The sequence below is a fragment of the Mycteria americana genome, chromosome 6, assembly GCF_035582795.1.
Source record: "Mycteria americana isolate JAX WOST 10 ecotype Jacksonville Zoo and Gardens chromosome 6, USCA_MyAme_1.0, whole genome shotgun sequence".
In the NCBI taxonomy this organism is placed as follows: domain Eukaryota; kingdom Metazoa; phylum Chordata; class Aves; order Ciconiiformes; family Ciconiidae; genus Mycteria; species Mycteria americana.
Genome location: NC_134370.1, coordinates 18,316,210 through 18,333,348, shown reverse-complemented (window position 1 = coordinate 18,333,348; position 17,139 = coordinate 18,316,210). Strand labels below are relative to the sequence as shown.

The 17,139-nt window shown below is 37.5% G+C and overlaps 1 protein-coding gene across 1 annotated transcript in view; it reads right to left on the bottom strand.

Moving 5' to 3' along the window:
- The window catches only part of BLNK (B cell linker), a 102,938-nt gene extending 86,100 nt beyond the window's left edge, over positions 1 to 16,838 (bottom strand). The window contains exons 1-2 of the mRNA XM_075504816.1: positions 16,737 to 16,838; positions 11,817 to 11,879 (exon numbers count right to left, since the gene is read on the bottom strand). Coding sequence (XP_075360931.1) covers positions 11,817 to 11,879; positions 16,737 to 16,811 — 138 coding nt within the window. The 5' untranslated portion in view covers positions 16,812 to 16,838. The remainder of the gene's footprint in view (positions 1 to 11,816; positions 11,880 to 16,736) is intronic.
- Between the last annotated feature and the right edge of the window lie 301 nt (positions 16,839 to 17,139).

The following is a 17,139-nucleotide window of genomic DNA, read 5'->3' as shown; positions in this document are numbered from 1 at the left end:
TCTCCTATGACCTAATTGTTGAGTTCCTCAGTTTCTTATGTTCGTGAATTTATTCATGAGTACAGTCACAAAATCGTTCAAGACCCAACAGAAAATGTAGTGCTACACTGTAAAGTTCAAGAATACTTAGTTGGACAGGGAAAAGGAAGAAATAACACCAGAAATAATGCATGGCACAGTTCTAAAAAAGGCTGAAAATTTGTTGGTAGAGGACTTTCTCTTGGGGGAGTGTATATGCTATGACCAAATATAACCCAAGGCTTTGGGGATGATACCCTTATTCTTACAGATTTTATTTGCTTTACTTCTATTGCCTCTTTAAAATTCAGTCCTGTGCTTGTACAGATGCATTTCAGATACTCTGTGAACCACCTGAATCAAAAGCGTTCAAGTAAGAGGTTGGGGTTTGGAGGGTTTTTTTGTTTGTTTCAGTGAAGAGTCTCCTTCCCTTGCAATGTGATGCTAGCACATACGTGCTAGCACATACCTGCTTTTGTCTGGGTCCTGTAGTATACAGATCTAATGCACAAATGAAGTGTTGCATTTTCCCCTTCACAGGAAACTAAGGATTCAGGGCAAATGTCAACATCTTCCTTGGGTAGTTCTAAGCAAGTAAAATAGGTCATCAGATATACATATGAAATACACATTTGTAATCTAGTGTCTGTATATTTTTTTAACGAAAAATTCATACAACCTGTATAGTTATTTATTTCTACCTTATCCTACATTCAGATGGTGAAGCACCCTGCCTACTCGTATTATGGTGATCAGATCTTGTTTTACTATATTGGGACTTTTAACTACGTTTAATGGAAAATCAAGTTTTTACTCTATCAGGGTCCTACCATGACAAATCAACTCAGAGCCTTTGTAAGGCCCTGGTTATTTTTAATAGTTCTCAATCTTACGCTTTTCAAGGACTACATTGCAATGGATACAGACAATAACACCTTTTAAAAATGTAGATTGCATTCAAGTACCAAGGGGCAAAACAGTTAAACTCTTAAGCCAAAAAGCCCAGCTACACAGGAGCAGTAGAGGAAATTAAAAAAAAAAAAAAAGTAGTGCAGAAACAAAATAAAAGCATTCTACAGCAGCTCTCAAAAACATTAATTAGCAATTTAAAATATCTTTCATGGGAATTTTGTGCCTATTTGTTTACTAATGCAAACTTAAATACTACAGGTAATAGTACCTACAGAAAACCAAGTACCATCAAGTAGAAGCTGTGCTTCTGGATTTGATATGGTAATGTGAATTTTGCATAGATTTTGCCCTTCAGTATTCCAGAGGCCTTAAATATATGAAATGATTGAAATTCTTACTCTTCTAAGCACTGGTTTTGTAGGACCTCTGGGAATTCTAATTTCTTTCCAGCATGCCTCTTTCTGAGCACCAGTGTGTGTTGTGGTTTTTCAGCAATGCAACCCAAACTTCAAGCCAGATTCCCTAATGCTAAAGTCTGTGCTTATGCACAGAATTGGCACTGGGAAAACTCACTAATGAAAGATCTCTGCAATTGTATTTGTATGTTGTTGTTGTTTTTTTTTTTTTATGTGGGCAAATTCCATGAGTTTTTAGACATGGAAAGATTGATAAATATTTTAATAGTGTCCTCTGAGCCTTTCAAGGAATGGCTGCAAGCTTTCGTTGCTCTTAACAGTATGTTGATAACTGACAGGTTGTGCAAGCCATCTGCTGATCATTTTAAATTAAAGACAATATTACACTGAAATTTTGTAGTCACTGCATTTGTAGCAATCTACAGGTTTGCTGTTCCTGTTTTGTTTGCTTTCTCCCCCCTCTCCCCTAGCATCATGCTTATTCAGAACAGATGGCATCATGTAAAAGAAAACCGGATGGCTTCATTTTACTAAGGGAAACCCCCTGACACTTGGTACCTTGGTCTTTATCTGCCTCTGTGTTTCTTGTTTTTATAAATTTGCATGGCAGACTTCATGGATTTTCATTTTAGCTGTGTTAAGCCTTTTAATACAGCTATAACAGCTCAGTCAGCATTAGCAAAATGTGGTCAGGTTACTGTGGGTTACATCTAGCTCTTAGGCTACAAGCGCCCTTCTGTGTGAGAAATTTACCAGCAGAACTGTCCTGGCATAATCATCCTCTTGTAACACCCCTGTGGATGTCTTGCTGGGAATAACAGTGTACTTTTTTTGCTTTAGTTTATGTCACTTTACATTTAGTAGCTTTATAGTAGCAGACAGTATCGAGACAGAGTTAGAAGGTGTTTCAACAAAGATGTGCTTCTTTCTCTGCTCTTTCGGGAAATTCAGGTTGCTTTAATTAATTTATTTTTTTTAAATTATTAAATTCATTTCTGCAGTCAGGACTCCAATTAGTTCCGCTTTGATTCAACAGGAATAGCAGCTCGAAATATATCTCCTTGGAAATTTTTTACCAATTTTTGGCACTAGTGTTGCCCATTGGTCCAAGCAGCATGTTAATATTTGGGGCCTTTCCAGATCCCCTCTATTTGGAATAGAAACTTATGCTAAAGCCAGATATTTTGTCTGATGCAATCCTGTATTTACACAGAAAATTGATTAAGTCTTCCCTTCCTGAACCCAATGGAAATAAACAACTTGCATCTTCAGGCTCTCACTGGTCTGTTCCTAGGAAGCTATATTGTCTGGTTCTCACAGGATTTCCTTGTTTTCAGTGGAATTGTATGTATCCACCTTTCCAAACCAACAGAGCCCTAAGAGTTGTCCCTATCTTAGAAAAACTCCTTTACAACATTGATTTTTAACCTTGTTTATGCTTTCTCATGAGGAGCAATAATATTCAGCTGGTGTTAGTCTTTGCTGCAGAAAGAAGTATTTTCCCAGAAACCTTCAGAAATATCTTCCAGGCTAAGAGCACCATGGTCCCCCTCATCAAGAAGACAGTTAAATCCGTGCGAGTGCATTATCCTTGGGAACTCCTGGTTTAATCAGGTTGAGATTGCATCTACTTTGACTTTATTGCCAACTTTTTTTCATTTTCATGATGTTAAGGGACAATAGAGTTATGAGTTTAGTCTGCTCAGCGAGGTCCATACATGTATAACCTAATGTCCTCACTGCTATTCTTCTGTTACATGATTACTAGATTTCCAGTATTTCTTAAAAATGGTACCATCTAGGGAAATTCTACAGCCATTATAAACTGATGTTGTAAGAGTCGATTTTCTTATAAATTAAAATTTCTAATAATAAAAAAGGTTCCTGAGAAAGAAATGGAACCCCAAAATAACATAAGATTTTTACTGTTTCCCTCACTGTATTATAAATATATGTGAAATGTCATATAGATGTGAGACCAGAAAAATCAGATGGGCTTAGGCTTTCCCTGCTTATGGACACATCTGTTACCTGATTTATTTTCAGCTTTGCTTTCTTGTACCTGCAATTTTTGATGTAACACACCCTTTCACAGAACCAGCGTAGGCTCTGTTGTTGATAAAATGGCTTGTACACATAACTGCTGTGGATGTACAGTAGGAGCAAAAGACTTTTTTTTTTTTTCCCCTTTTTTAATTCTCTAATCTCTTTCAGTCATTTTGAGTGAAATGACTGAACGAGGAATAGGAAACAATAGGAAACCATATTTACAGAAGGAAATGCTACTTGCAAATTGATTAATGTTCCCACCAGTTAGTTCAGGTCTTTCTCATTCTTTTTTAAAAAAGGTCTTTTAACTTAAAAGTTAAAAGCCAAGTGCTCCTGCAAAGCTTGTGTTCCTGAGCTTTATTTTCTTCCACTCTGCCAGAAGGTAGAGTACCTATCTTATAAATGTGGCCTTGTCTAAGTCTGTACCTCTGGGAAATTCTCACTGATTGTTGCAGTTCAGTTCTTTGTTAATAGAAAAGCATGAAGTATAACTTCCTCAAATGCTTCTACAAGCCACAGTCGGCTAATGCTTTCCAACTGCTCTCTGTCTTGAGTGACATTCAGACAAACAGACAAAACTGCCTATCATTGTCTAGTTTGGTAGCTTTGCATTGCTAGAGGTGCAGCTATCAGTATGTAATGACAAATTTGGTCCACTCATACATGCATGTATATGTATAAGTACTTTTTATAAGAAAAGTATGTATTGGGAGAAGAGAAAACCTGCTGTCTTCTCTGCTTGAGATATTTTGCTGACTTCCTGTGGAACTTGTGAACCGAAACTTACAATTACTTCATTATAATCTTTATGTAACTTACAATGTGCCTTTGCCTACTGATCTTTTTTTATCTTTTTTTTTTTTTTGGTAAGATCAGTCTTGTACAGAAGATACTAAAATGGCAAGTTCGTTTTTTCATTGTTTATCAGCTTCCCACATTCACATGCCTCTTCAGGCATAAAATAAAGAGCAGAGAATTAGGAATTTATGGCCCTGTATTGGAAACACCTAATACGAAAGCAGAAGGACTAAATTGTGACATTTTAGGGACTCTAGAAGATTTCTGAAATGGTTAGCAGCTGGTATTTAACAATGGGAGAGTGATTATAGTTTCTAGCTAGATTTTTAAAAATGACTAATGATTTTAGGCATTAGTGTTGTGAAGTTCCAACTTGTATGCATTGTAAAAGCTCCTGATTTTCAGGAAGGAAGGAGTACAAAAGCACCCAAAATGAAGATTCTTCAAATCCTAAATTGTCTCGAAAGACAATTTCCTAAAATGATCTCAGAGGGGATGAATTTATATAACCAGGATGTTTGAATAAAGCAGAAACAGGAGGAAGTTCAAAATTGGAAAGCCTGAGACTGTGTGGAGTTTTTCTGTTTTTCAGCTCAGGGCTTACAGAGTCAATGTTGAAAACTATGACACAATGGCTTAAAAATTTCCACAACTTCTCATATTCTTTTTCATGTTCCTTGAATTTGAAAGGTCCACAAAACTTGAAGGATATTTTTAATAACATTTAAAATTATCAGTAAACTTTAAGAACAAAGAATTCTGCATCAAAAGATATTCCTTTTAATCCATATTTAATGTAATTATGAATAATTTGACATTTAGAATTTTATTGGATTGTTGTGTGCCAGAGCTTAAAGAGTGGAAAGCAGACAAGCACTTCCCATCAGTTGCAGCTACTGCATAAAACAAACAAATTTATGTTCAAATCATTTCTGGCAGCAGCATTTGGAATATGAATAGAAATGTTCTTCTGTCACAGAAAAAATTAAGGGGCCGCTCCTGCAATGAATACTTTTGCACTGGCTCAGGATTTCTTACTACAGGATTACATTGCTAGATCATGGCATTAAACAGCTTTATTAAATTGCTTTTGAGATATTTGAAAGTACTTAGCAGGAAAATAATTCAAAATGATTGGATACAAATTCAGTTTCTAAGCTAGCAGTCATGGGAATCTGGTGATAATGATGTTTGACTTTGTATCTTAGTCTAATATTTTCTTTTGAGTGTTTTCTTGTGCTCTGTGTATCATTAGTGTTTACTAATGATAATATGTTTTGAAAGTAATAAATTGATAGCTAAAATCACTTGTGGTCTTAAGCGTCAGATAATGATGCATAACTTCATGGTGCCCTAGATTTCAGAAATTACATCTACGTTCAGTAACCTATCTTCATATTTAGCTTTTGTTTTGTTTTTGAAGAATAAGGATAAATATGCAATTTTTGCTTTTACTTTACAGATGCCTTATGCTTTGTTGAAGATGCATGAATATGTAATGCCCTTGTACCTTACTACTTAATTGAAGATGATTGATAAGCAGCAGATGTGCCAAGCTGTAAAATAGCTCCCTTTTAGCCTGCGTCTCTTTAAGGTCACTCTTTGATTCTAGTTACTTTATATGTTTAACAACATTTGCCTCCTTTCTATGGTATGTTCTTATCATTTTCCTCTTTTTGAAATGACTGTAAGTACCTGTGGTTCTGCTTTTAGAAACAGTTTCCAGTTTGGTTAGAAACAGCAAGAAACAGAACCAAACCCCTCCCTCCTTGACAGTTGATGTTCAGGGTGACCTAGGACGCTGTTGCTAGCTGTCCCTTCGCTGGCAGCCCCCCGCATCGCTCTGCAAGAACTGCTAAGGGGCGAAGATCGCGCTTATCTGCTCTTTGTTACATTTTCTGCCCTCTGTTTTAATGCTTTGCATCCATCTGCCCTGAGGAGAAACTATTTTCAGTTTCCACCTGCCCTGAGAAACTTTCACTTTAAACAGTTTTATTTTAACAGTGTTTTCAAAGTCTATAAAGCACTTGCTATAGGGATACATGCCAAGATCGCTTCTCTTTGCCCAAAAGAGTTCAAGCTCTTAAGGGGCCTGGCTCCTACCACGATCTAGGCCCTTCATCGAGAAGGTGAGCCCAGAGCCTGTAGAAATACCTGGAAATGAAGGTGTTTCTGAAAAAATACCTTTCATATCTGAGGCAGCTCAGCTGCTTCTAACGGGGAACCTCTACAGCTGAGAAGGAGGGAAATGAGGAAAGCCCGTAGGACTGCAAATCCATGAGAAATGTCACCAGGAGAAATTTCCTTTCATGAACAATAGGACCTAATTGAGGAGAAAGGGGAAGGAGGAGCCTGGCTAAAAGCCAAGCAGAGGTAAAGCGCTAGGTGCTGGAAGGCACCGAAGGCAAGGACGCGTAAAGGGAGACAGAGGGGCTCAGCGCCTGCAAAGTGTATTGGGGAAAGGGGGGGGGGGGTGTCAGAGGGTAGATAAATGTGAATAGGAGAAAGGAATGTCAGAGGAACAGAAATTGCGCAAAAAGGTAATTAAATGAATGCAGCTACATGGCCTAACCATGTTTTGCAGCTGAAAATACGTATTTTTGTAACATCACACTTCTGTGGTGAACAATTGTTGGTTTTTGCCATGGGGACCTTGCGTGCTTGCCAAAGGCGGGACAAACAATGCCTATATCACTTCTACTCACACAAAACACTTGGGTACCCCAAAATGTTAGTACTGAGGTTTTGTGTGGTTGTAAAAAGGCTCTTTTTTTTTTTTATGGCTTTCTGAGATAAGCGGTATACTGCTAAACCCTGGCTATGGTATTGTGGTATTTAGCTGTCAACAGCCAGCCCGAGAGTGTGACTCAACAGTACCTGCAGCTTGCATCATGTTTCTCTGGACCTCGCCCATATGCAAGCTTTCTGTGCTTACTCAATACCTGGGGAAAACACTGCAAGAGTTTTTTGGCCCTTTCCCAGAGGAATTAGGTTATAAAGAAGTACTTAGGAAGCTTCTTATTTCTGTTGTTTAAGTTTCTAATTTCTGTTGTTTAATTTTCTTATTTCTGTTGTTCATGTAGGACCTAGAAAACATTTTTTTTCCCTCTGGAAACTCCAGGCATTCATGGTCCGAATTTTATTTATAAAACTAAGTATACAGGGATGGATGTCAGATCCAACTGAACAGAACCTGATGCTGGATAGCTCTTTCCTAACAGCCAAAACCAATTTTATTCTGTCCTTCCACCTATTCTCCTACCCCATGCTGCTAAAATACCACTAGCAGTATTGGGAAACACTCTCTTAGCTGAAACTGGGGAAGTGATTTAGGTCATGTGGGACTCTGCAGCATTCACATAGCAGCAGAGGAGCTCTAGGTGTGCTGTGTTCGGCCGTTGTGGTCACTAGAGAAAGCAGATACGGTTCCTGTCCTTTCCTATCTGCTGCTTCTGCATTGCAAGGATGGGAAGGAGCATCCAAGTGGGACGATAGTTGCTTTTTCTCAGTAGCAGTGCTGGCATAAATGGATGTCAAAGTACAGCCTTGGTGAGTTGAACCTGGCAAGCTCTGGCAGTGTTTTGCACTGGCAGGGAGGCACAAAGCTCCCACAGGAAGACACAGGTTCCATTCTCTGAACATTACTCAAAAATCCCCAATAGGGTATTGGTGAAGAAAACGGGTCTGGTTTTGTCCAAGGCACTCATATTCCAGCCATGCGATTCAAAGCACATTTTGAAATAGCAAGAAAGAGCAGAAATACACGAAAGTTGTTTAGAATCAATGTCTGACCATTTTGCTATGTTTGAGATGTCTTTTAGTAAATTTCTATGTACAAATCCAGTAAGAAAGTCTACCTTTTTTCAGTTCTGAATTTCAAGTCAAAATTCACTGTTTTTTATATCTTTTTCGATCTGTCACTGGGAATTCAAAACAGAATTTAAAAAAACACATCAAACAAGCAACCTACTCTTAGAGGGAACTGAAAAGCAGAGTACAGTGTAGCAAGTTCAGATATTAAAAAGCCAGAGAGAATATTATATGCTGTGTGCAATGCAGCTGTGGCTAAATGCTGATTTGCACATTAGGACGAGATTAGCGTCATTCAGATGTGACCTGCATATTGAATAACTATCACAAGTATAGAACTATTGATAAAAAATGAAACTGCGTGGTACACTTCAGATCTAATATACCACCACTCTTTGGCATTCTTAGATTCCACAGAAGTGTAAAGGAAGAGCTATTACTTCTAAATTTTTATAAAATGCATGTAATTTTGTTTCCTATAAAAGATCAGTTTGATACTCAGTATGTTTATAAAACAGAATATAATATTACGATAAAAGTGATTGTTTTTTAGCCAGCCAAAGACAAGAAATATTCAAAGAAACGACCATATAAATGTTGATTACTCTATTTCTATTCTGAAACCAGTCAAAATTGATTTAAGGTGTTGTGGTCAACTTATATATTATGTGGCTACAGTGCCTGTATGACTCAACTTTGAACATTTTAAACTTCAAAAAGACCTTAGTATTGATAAATCCATCTGATTCACTTTCAAATAAAATGTAATTTGCATTTGACATGAAGGGCATGTTGTGCAGGAAGTCCCCCTAAGAAGTTTTGTGTTAGTTAAGTGGTGGGCTTTAGGATAATTATTTTCTGCAGGATAATTATTTTCCCCAACTTTTGACAACATACTTTCTTTGGAAAAATTAAAAAGATGAGTGTCCTCACTGAAACCACACAGGAAACAGAGGCACATCTGGTGTGTTGGTGGTTATATCCTGTGATAAATGTGCAGCACACTGGCTGCAGGCATTGCTTTCCAGGAAAGGTACCTTCCAGCAAGGCCCACCAGCGGGCCAGCGCGCTGCCCGCCCCACAGGGGCATTGCCTCTCCGAATTTTGGCATATCTCACTAATAAAAAAAGCCTGTGCTGCATATGCTTAAGGTGTCAGTGCCATGGCAGGGAAGCAGAGGTTTGGGGCAGGCTGGAGGAGTTTTATGGTGGAGGAGTTTTACGGTGAGAAGAAGGGCTTGTCTGAGAAATGTGAAGGGCTGCTGGTAGGCATTGAGTTGGCTCTGCTCAGGCTGCACTCTCAGCCTTCACAGGCACTCTTACGTGCTTTCTGCAGCAATGCCTAAGGACAGAGGACAGTTTTTTTCAGACTGTGCAAAGGTAAAACAGACAATTGCATGAATGTGCGGTGGGGGAAAGTTCACTAAATTCACATAGAAGACACCACAGAGAGTTGCTTTCTTCTTTACCTGCCAGACTAGAAGGAATTTTCTGTCCAGGGATACCTAACAGATCTCATAGGGAAAAACAGATCTGTATCTAAATATCCATCTAACATCAGGTAGACACATAGAAATGCTACACATATGTCATAAGAGATCTACACGTGTATAATGTCTCTATGTGCACATGTATTAGTGGTAAACTTGTATTTGCTTTTTAGAAATTATTAATATGTGAAGGTAAATCTGCCACTCCTATCTAGTAGATGGCATCAGGCTTGCTCAAGTGTTTCCTGTTTTATGGTGGTGTGGTTTTTTTTGTTCATTGCTGTCTAGGGATAGATGGCCAGCTTTTCTCTAATGACTTTTACCTCAATGTCTAAAGGTGATACTGAACTTCTGCTAAGACTTTGCAGAGTGTAGTGAAGTAAATCATATGGCCCTTATAACTGAATGATAAAGTAAGGTGCAAAACCTAAGGTTCTTGCCAAAGGTAATAAACAGACACAACAAGAGAATCAGGATTTTGAAATTTTGGATTTGCAGACACCGCCACACAAACCAGTAGATCCAGTTAGGGAATCATGCTTTAAGTGGTGTAGACAGAAAGTCAGATTTTCTGAGTAGAAGTGTGTACCATCTGGTTACTCCGTCATATATTGTTAAGGTGGATTTACTAAAGGTGTGCTTTCTAAATCAGACACCTTGTAACAGAGAAGGAACTTTTCATTCCTGGAATAGTATGGATTTCTTGTATACTAGGCTAGGAGCTTGGAATAAGAAAGTGGGCTATTGATTTAATTACTTACAAGTTAATAAACATATTAGCTTGTACATAGGAGAACAGCATCTTGTAGTTACTCAAATATTGCTGCTAATGATAGCAAAATATAGATTCTTGAATAATTTTTTTTTTTAGTATTGTCATAATTAATTCTGTTTCAAGCATACCTTATTACAGATTTATCATGTTGACAATGCTGCTGAACAATTCAATTAAAGAACACATGAAAGCTGTAGGGAGGTTATTACTGGTGTGCGAGACCTGTCTCATTTTCTCTACAATGCTATCAAAAATGGATCTTGCTCATTGTATCACACATATACTGCCACACTTTCTGCAGTGCAAAATAATCTTTAAAGATGTGTTAAAGAGGATACATAGTTTGGAGAACATACTAGCAAATGGTTTCACTTTTAATCATATTGCTTTTTAAAAATTTTGTATTGCAGCCATCACCAAAGATCATCCATTGTTCCCCTTGCTTTTTTCACTTGTGTTTTGATTTGGTTACCACTAATGTCTGAAAATATTTCTCATATCCTTTTCCACTGCTGCTGTACAGCTTTACTTGCAGCAGGCACAAGGAGCCAACACATTCGCCCTTAGCTTTAACTTCACTCCCTCTTATCCAGCAATGGAGATTACAGCACCTTTAGCGATTTAATTTATAATGTGCGAATGGGACAGGAATCAGTCTGTATTTGACAGCTTTGTTAGCCCTACTATGCTAGCATGAATTGTTAGTAAAAACCAATTTTACTCTGTGGCCATGCAGTTTTAAACAAAGTAGGCCTGCATGCACCTGAGTAGCTGTGGTCTAATGCATCACTTTGCAGGACTGGAGCCCTTGTTAACAAAACCAGCAGATATAACTCCTGATGCATCCAGGAAACAGCTTTGTTGAGCAATGAAGTGCCAAGCAAACATAATTTCTCTGCAGTGCATAAATACATAATAATTATTTTACCTTTAAAATAGATCTTAAAGGTCTTTTACTTCAATAGCTACACAACTGGAATTAGTGGTAGAGGAATCACACCAGTTCAAGGAGTTATTCTATTCCTGTCTTCTAATTAGTTGCAATCAATTAACCATACTCTTATGCAAAAATTCCACAGAGGTCAACAAAAGAAGTTATCAGAATTTTTCAAACATTGTTCCTGGTATCTGTAAAATTTTATTGTAAAATTCATGTAGAATTCTATACTAGTAAATGTTCTTAATCATGCAAGTTTTATGAAAAAGCTTTTACATAAACGATGGCTTTAAAATGTATATTTTCTTAAAAAAAACCCCAAACGCCTCTAAGTCACATTTCATGAGACATTCCCTGCCACAGTTGTGTGCTAATGGCTGATTCTACATATCTGCATGTTCTCTGGAGGAGGAGAAGGGCTGGCTGGGATTTATGTTGTGTAGGGGCGTTCCTTGAGTCAGAGATGTAAATCAACCCACTAAAATGGGAAATCAGAGCTGATGAAGTGTGTACAAAGAAGGAAAATGTCAGATTATTTCCTGGCACTGTAAGGAATACAAGCCTGATGCTGAAATATGCTTGAATGATACCTCTTATGAAATATATGCTTACCAAGAAATGAGATCCATTCATGCCCAGTTTTTCTACAACCACAGCAGATTCAGGCATTCCAAACTAAGGTGAGAAAAAATAGAATTATTACAATAGCATGAAACTTGACATTTATAAACAAACTAATTGATATTTCCATGCTGAAATACTTGGGGTTGTGGAAATCTTTATACTATTTGACATGGATAATTAGAAAAAAGAATATCGGACAGAATAACAGTAATTCTAAGAAATAGGTAGTGAGTTCCACATAAGAGATAAGACACAGTATTACCTCTTTCTTAGGAAGAAGGATTACAGGGGATAAGGACTGATAAAATCATGAATGGAGTAGACAAGATAAAATTATGAAGCATCAACTGTAACAGAAATAGAACAAGGAGCCCAACGGAAATAAACTGTGGAACTTTAATTGCTAGGGGATAAGAGGAGGCTAGCATTAGAAACAGGTTAAAAGGGCTTATGCCACAAGCTACCATCAGTAGCCATGCCATCACCTCAGGAAACGGTTATATCACTGACTGCTGGAAAATGAAGGCTATATAAGAGAAAGCTCTCGTTACATGCCTGTTTACCAACCCTCTGTACGCACTGGTGCTGCTTGGCTTCAGCACCAGATGATTGGGCTAAGTGTGTCTTGCAGTTCCCATGATAGATGGACATTGCTGGAAAGAATTCAGGCTCAGAAACAGCATTTCTTTTCTGTAACACGGTTGTGGTGGTGGTATTTTTTAAGAAAGTTGGTGTTGATTATAATATAAAATGAAACAGGAATGGCCAGAAGTAGTATCTCTTTATGACAGAAAGTAAATCATAATTTGGAAAAAAAAGGGACACGTTGGAGTTCCTTTATTAAAAAGCACTAAAGAATGGAGCAGGGCTGAAGATGTCCTAAAAGTTTCACTGATGTTATAGCCTGGCTTTTTGAAGAAACTGCACTGCTATGCATGGAAAGTGGGAAAAAAAATCTAGAAATTCTATGGTTTAGTTTTAGGTAGTCCTGTGAGGAGCAGGGAGTTGGACTCGATGAGTCTTATGGGTCCTTTCCAACTTGAGATATTCTATGATTCTATGAAATCTTATCTTTAAGAATGTACCACTCTCAAAATGAGTTTTAGTATTTGTAATGCTTAGCTGTAAATTTCTGTATCAGTAATGACCAACTCAGACACTAACAGAGGAATATTAGTGAAAAGAAATTATTCTCAGAGAAATATTTATGTGGCTTTTTGAATGTAATTCTTTATTTCTAGAATACTTAAAGCTGATCACACTTAGAAATGTTGAAAGTGTATTTTATCTACTTTTTTGATATGAAAATTTCATACATAGACATATATTCGGACAGTTTGTTTGGCCTATAAGCCAATCTTTCTATGTTTGAGTTTATAAGTTGTTCTTTTATACTATGATTGGGAGAGTGCTGCTTGTTTGCAATACAGAATAGATCACAATTCAAAGGAGAGGGTTGGTGTAGGTGTTGGACCAATGGGTATTTGTGGGATGTATTAATTTGCCATCAGTTGCACTGATGTTGCTGGAGAGGCAAAGAATCAAGGTAATGCACAGTTTCTGCTCTTGGCTTTTTCCTATCTATTTCTAGTTATTGGCTCTATCTCCAGTTATTGGCTCTGATGAGCTGCTTTTGTGCTTTGCCTTATGCTATTAATCAAGCATGTAACTTTTGTGTAAGGGAAAATTTGATCTTTTTACATTGTTAGCTTGTCAGACAAGCAGACGACAAGCAGATGTCTCACTACTGGTGTTTAGTGATGAGCATTGAACCTTTCATTTTCTTACAAATACATTAACTTCATAGCATTAAGGTCAGTACTGAGGAGGGGGACTAGGCTACATGGCAAATGGAGACTGAGTAGATAAACTCTGAATGCACCATGGAATATCTTAGTGTTGTTGCAATTACAGTGTAGATGCAAGATAACAGGGGAGTAAGTACATGTGCATGACTAGCAGGCTTCCATTATTATCTTTACTTATTTATGAGGAAAAAAGCAAAATCAATAGGATTAATTCTTTTTTAGTAGTGAAGTTATTGATTTTATACAAAATGCCTTTCGTGAGGTTGGAAACACTTTGCAAAATGGCTAGTTAGTAATTTCTGTACTTACAACACACCAAAATCTGTTCTGGAAACATCATTAAGTCTACAAAGTTAAGGAAATGCCAGAATTGGACTGTACATATGTACATACACCTTGTGCATATATATTATGGCCCCAATCTCAGTATACCTCTTCTAGAAGACCCAGCCTCAGTCACAGTACATAAAAGCTGATGTGAATTTCCTGAACTGCTGTTCAATATATCACATTATGTTCAGTGCTCACTCCTCATCTGCTATCTTGTACACCTGTACTGCACAGTATTCAAACCTTCTCTGAACCCAGAATGATTTTTTGTTGTTGTTCTGAGCTGTTCTACAGTACTCTCTTTATTGCCGGAGTGCTTCAGAAACAGTAATTAACTGCGTTTTCTAAGACCACCCTGTGAGATGAAAACTCTATTAGTAAGGGGAGTTGAGGTGCACAGGAAATAAAACTCACACAGTATCCAGTGGTTTTGGATGCCTAACTAGAGCTGTTTAGGATCTGTGAGATATACATGTATTTTGCATATTCAATATTTTGGCATTTTTACCTTCTGAGCAGAGCTGCCACTGCGGGTACAACTCTCACCTCTCACTGCTTCTGCAGATCAGAGCCTGGAATTTCAAGTCAAGCACTCAGGAAATGTCATGTTTTTTCTGGGTGACTTACATGGCTTCAGGTAAAATGCTAGCTGGGGCAGTGACACAATCTGATATTTCAAGGCAGGATTGAACTGACATTACCATGAATTCATCCTGTCTCTTTCAGCAAGCCCTGGCATTGCATACCTTACAGTTTCTGTAGTGGCCCAGAGTAGTGCACAAAACGTACATGTTTCTCTGCATTGAAAGAGGCAGTTTTTTGTGAATGGAAAAGGTAGCACACAAAGAAGCAATTGCAGACTATCATAATGTGTATGTAAAAGGGTGCAAATTCAGGTTATAGAGGTAATCCCACTTCTGGCATTTTTAACATTGAGCGCTTGTTTCTGCAACCTTAACAGCATTTTAGGGTTCACGTACATGTACACCTAGTCTCTGGAGGGGGGGATCCAGCACAGCCCCCCAGCATGTTGGCTAACTGGAAAGGCTGGCAGTACCGGGTGCTCAGGCTCTGGTAGCAGGAGCTGAACAGCTCTGCACATGGTGGCCGCAGGCAAATGGCTGGTACTCCCTGGTGCTAGTCTGTGATATGCAGAATGGCCAAGCACTTAATGCTGGTTATACTGTAGTAATTAGATCACTTAGCTGCTTTAATCAGTGATGCGAGTGTAAGCATAGGCATTAACAGCTTTTTATAAAGTTGGAAGAGTCTCTCTTAACAAGTATGAAGCCAGTAGTTATGATATGCCTGCTGAAACTCCACTGGAAGCCTGAGTTGTTGAACAATTGTTATTAATTTTCTGTCTTGTATTCTGCTGTAGAATTAGAGGGTACTTTAAAATCATTATATCTTCTATTAATTAGTCTGATTTCCTTTAAGCTGAAAGGCTTTGAGGTAATTAATCTTCTGAGTAGCTCTTCACAGTAATAAGTTTGCAGTTTAGCTGATATATTATCATTATGGTATGAATTAATTCCATGGAACAGGTTAGGTTTCTCAATGTGGGGACAATGGTCCATCTGTGATACATCTGCACTGTAAAACTATTGTGTTTTTTTTTTTAAATTGTACATGCATGAGCATATGTATTTATGCACAAGGCAAAATGGAAAAATAATAATAAAAAATAAACATTTTAAACTTTGGCTTACTTCTTACGTGGCTACAAATGGAACTCTTGTAGAAACACTTCATAACACTGTATTATTTTCCTTGAAAAAGATTGTATGGTCCTTCAGTTGAAAAGGATGAGAAACCTTAATGACAATAAATTCTCACTGTTGGTGTAAACCAGGTACTGGAAAAGATTGTGGCTTCTACAGTTAGAAGTAGTGTGAACACAAGACAGAAAAATCCTATATAAAAAAATTACATAGAGAAACTTGCATTAAAAGAAAACCAAAAGGAATGTAAAATGAGACTATATGTCAAAATGCAGTAAATGGACTTTATTGTGTAAGTAAGTTACAGGTAGAAGTCTAAAACCTGAGTCATAGTATTCAGTAAGTGACAAGGAAAAATCTGATATCAAAAAAAGGATATATCATGGAGGATATATTTTGTATATCTTGGAGGAGATTATTCAAGTAGTGAAAGGATGACTGAAGACAACCTTAGAATATTTTGTGCAATTCACGTTATTTTACATATACTAGAAAGGACATTGCGGAACTAGGAAAGGTACAAGCAGATAAAGGAATGATTAAAAAAAAAAAAGCTCAAGTACCTTAAACTTAAGCAACAACTAGCAACTACTATGGGTATATATGCATTGGGAAGAAAAGATGAACAGTAGATTCTTATTGACAAGCTGTAAATTTTAAAGTGATATTCAAATATAAAATCCAGACCCACTTTCAGTGGAATGGTTATTTCTTCCCAGCAGGAAATAAATTGGGGCATGAAATACCTTTTCTATTATAAGAAATATCCCTGTGAGCAAACATTTTTATGTGATTTGCCACATAGGACATCTTAGCTAGCAGCTTCTACCATGAATTAAATTCCTATAAAAAACAGCAGAGCACCAAGAAGCTCACATAATAAGAATAAGTGATTGGGGGTGACAATTGCTGACTGATCTATTTTCAGTACTTTTAAATATCTGTGCTAGATTTAGGATAAGGTATCTGTTTTTCAAAGATAAATCCAGTAAGAGTTTCTGCTAGCTGAATATAGACTGGACTGTCTAAAGTGTTGCATTCAGTACCTGTCTTAGGAGATCTGCGACTTGAAAAGCTGTCCAGTTCTCAAATTCCTCTTGAGACGGTAGTTTTGTGGCCATGTTGCTATCCAGTGAGGAAGGCTTGATCTGTATGAGTAACACTGAACTGTTGCTTCACTGGGCTTTACTGAGCTGCTGTAGAAGTCCGAGGAGGAAGTCCTTTTGGCAACTTTTTTCCTGCTTGCTCACTTAAAGTGAACGCCTATAAAGGGTGATTTAGGAAGTACCAATATTCTTCTATGAGTGACTATTTCCAGTATAAGGAAACTGTAAGTTATTATATCAACATATGCAAATATCTGTCATTACTGAAATCAGTTAAACAAATTCTGCTGAAAATCAGTGTATAAAATAATTCTGAGTCATCAGCATCTTAGAGATTTAAATA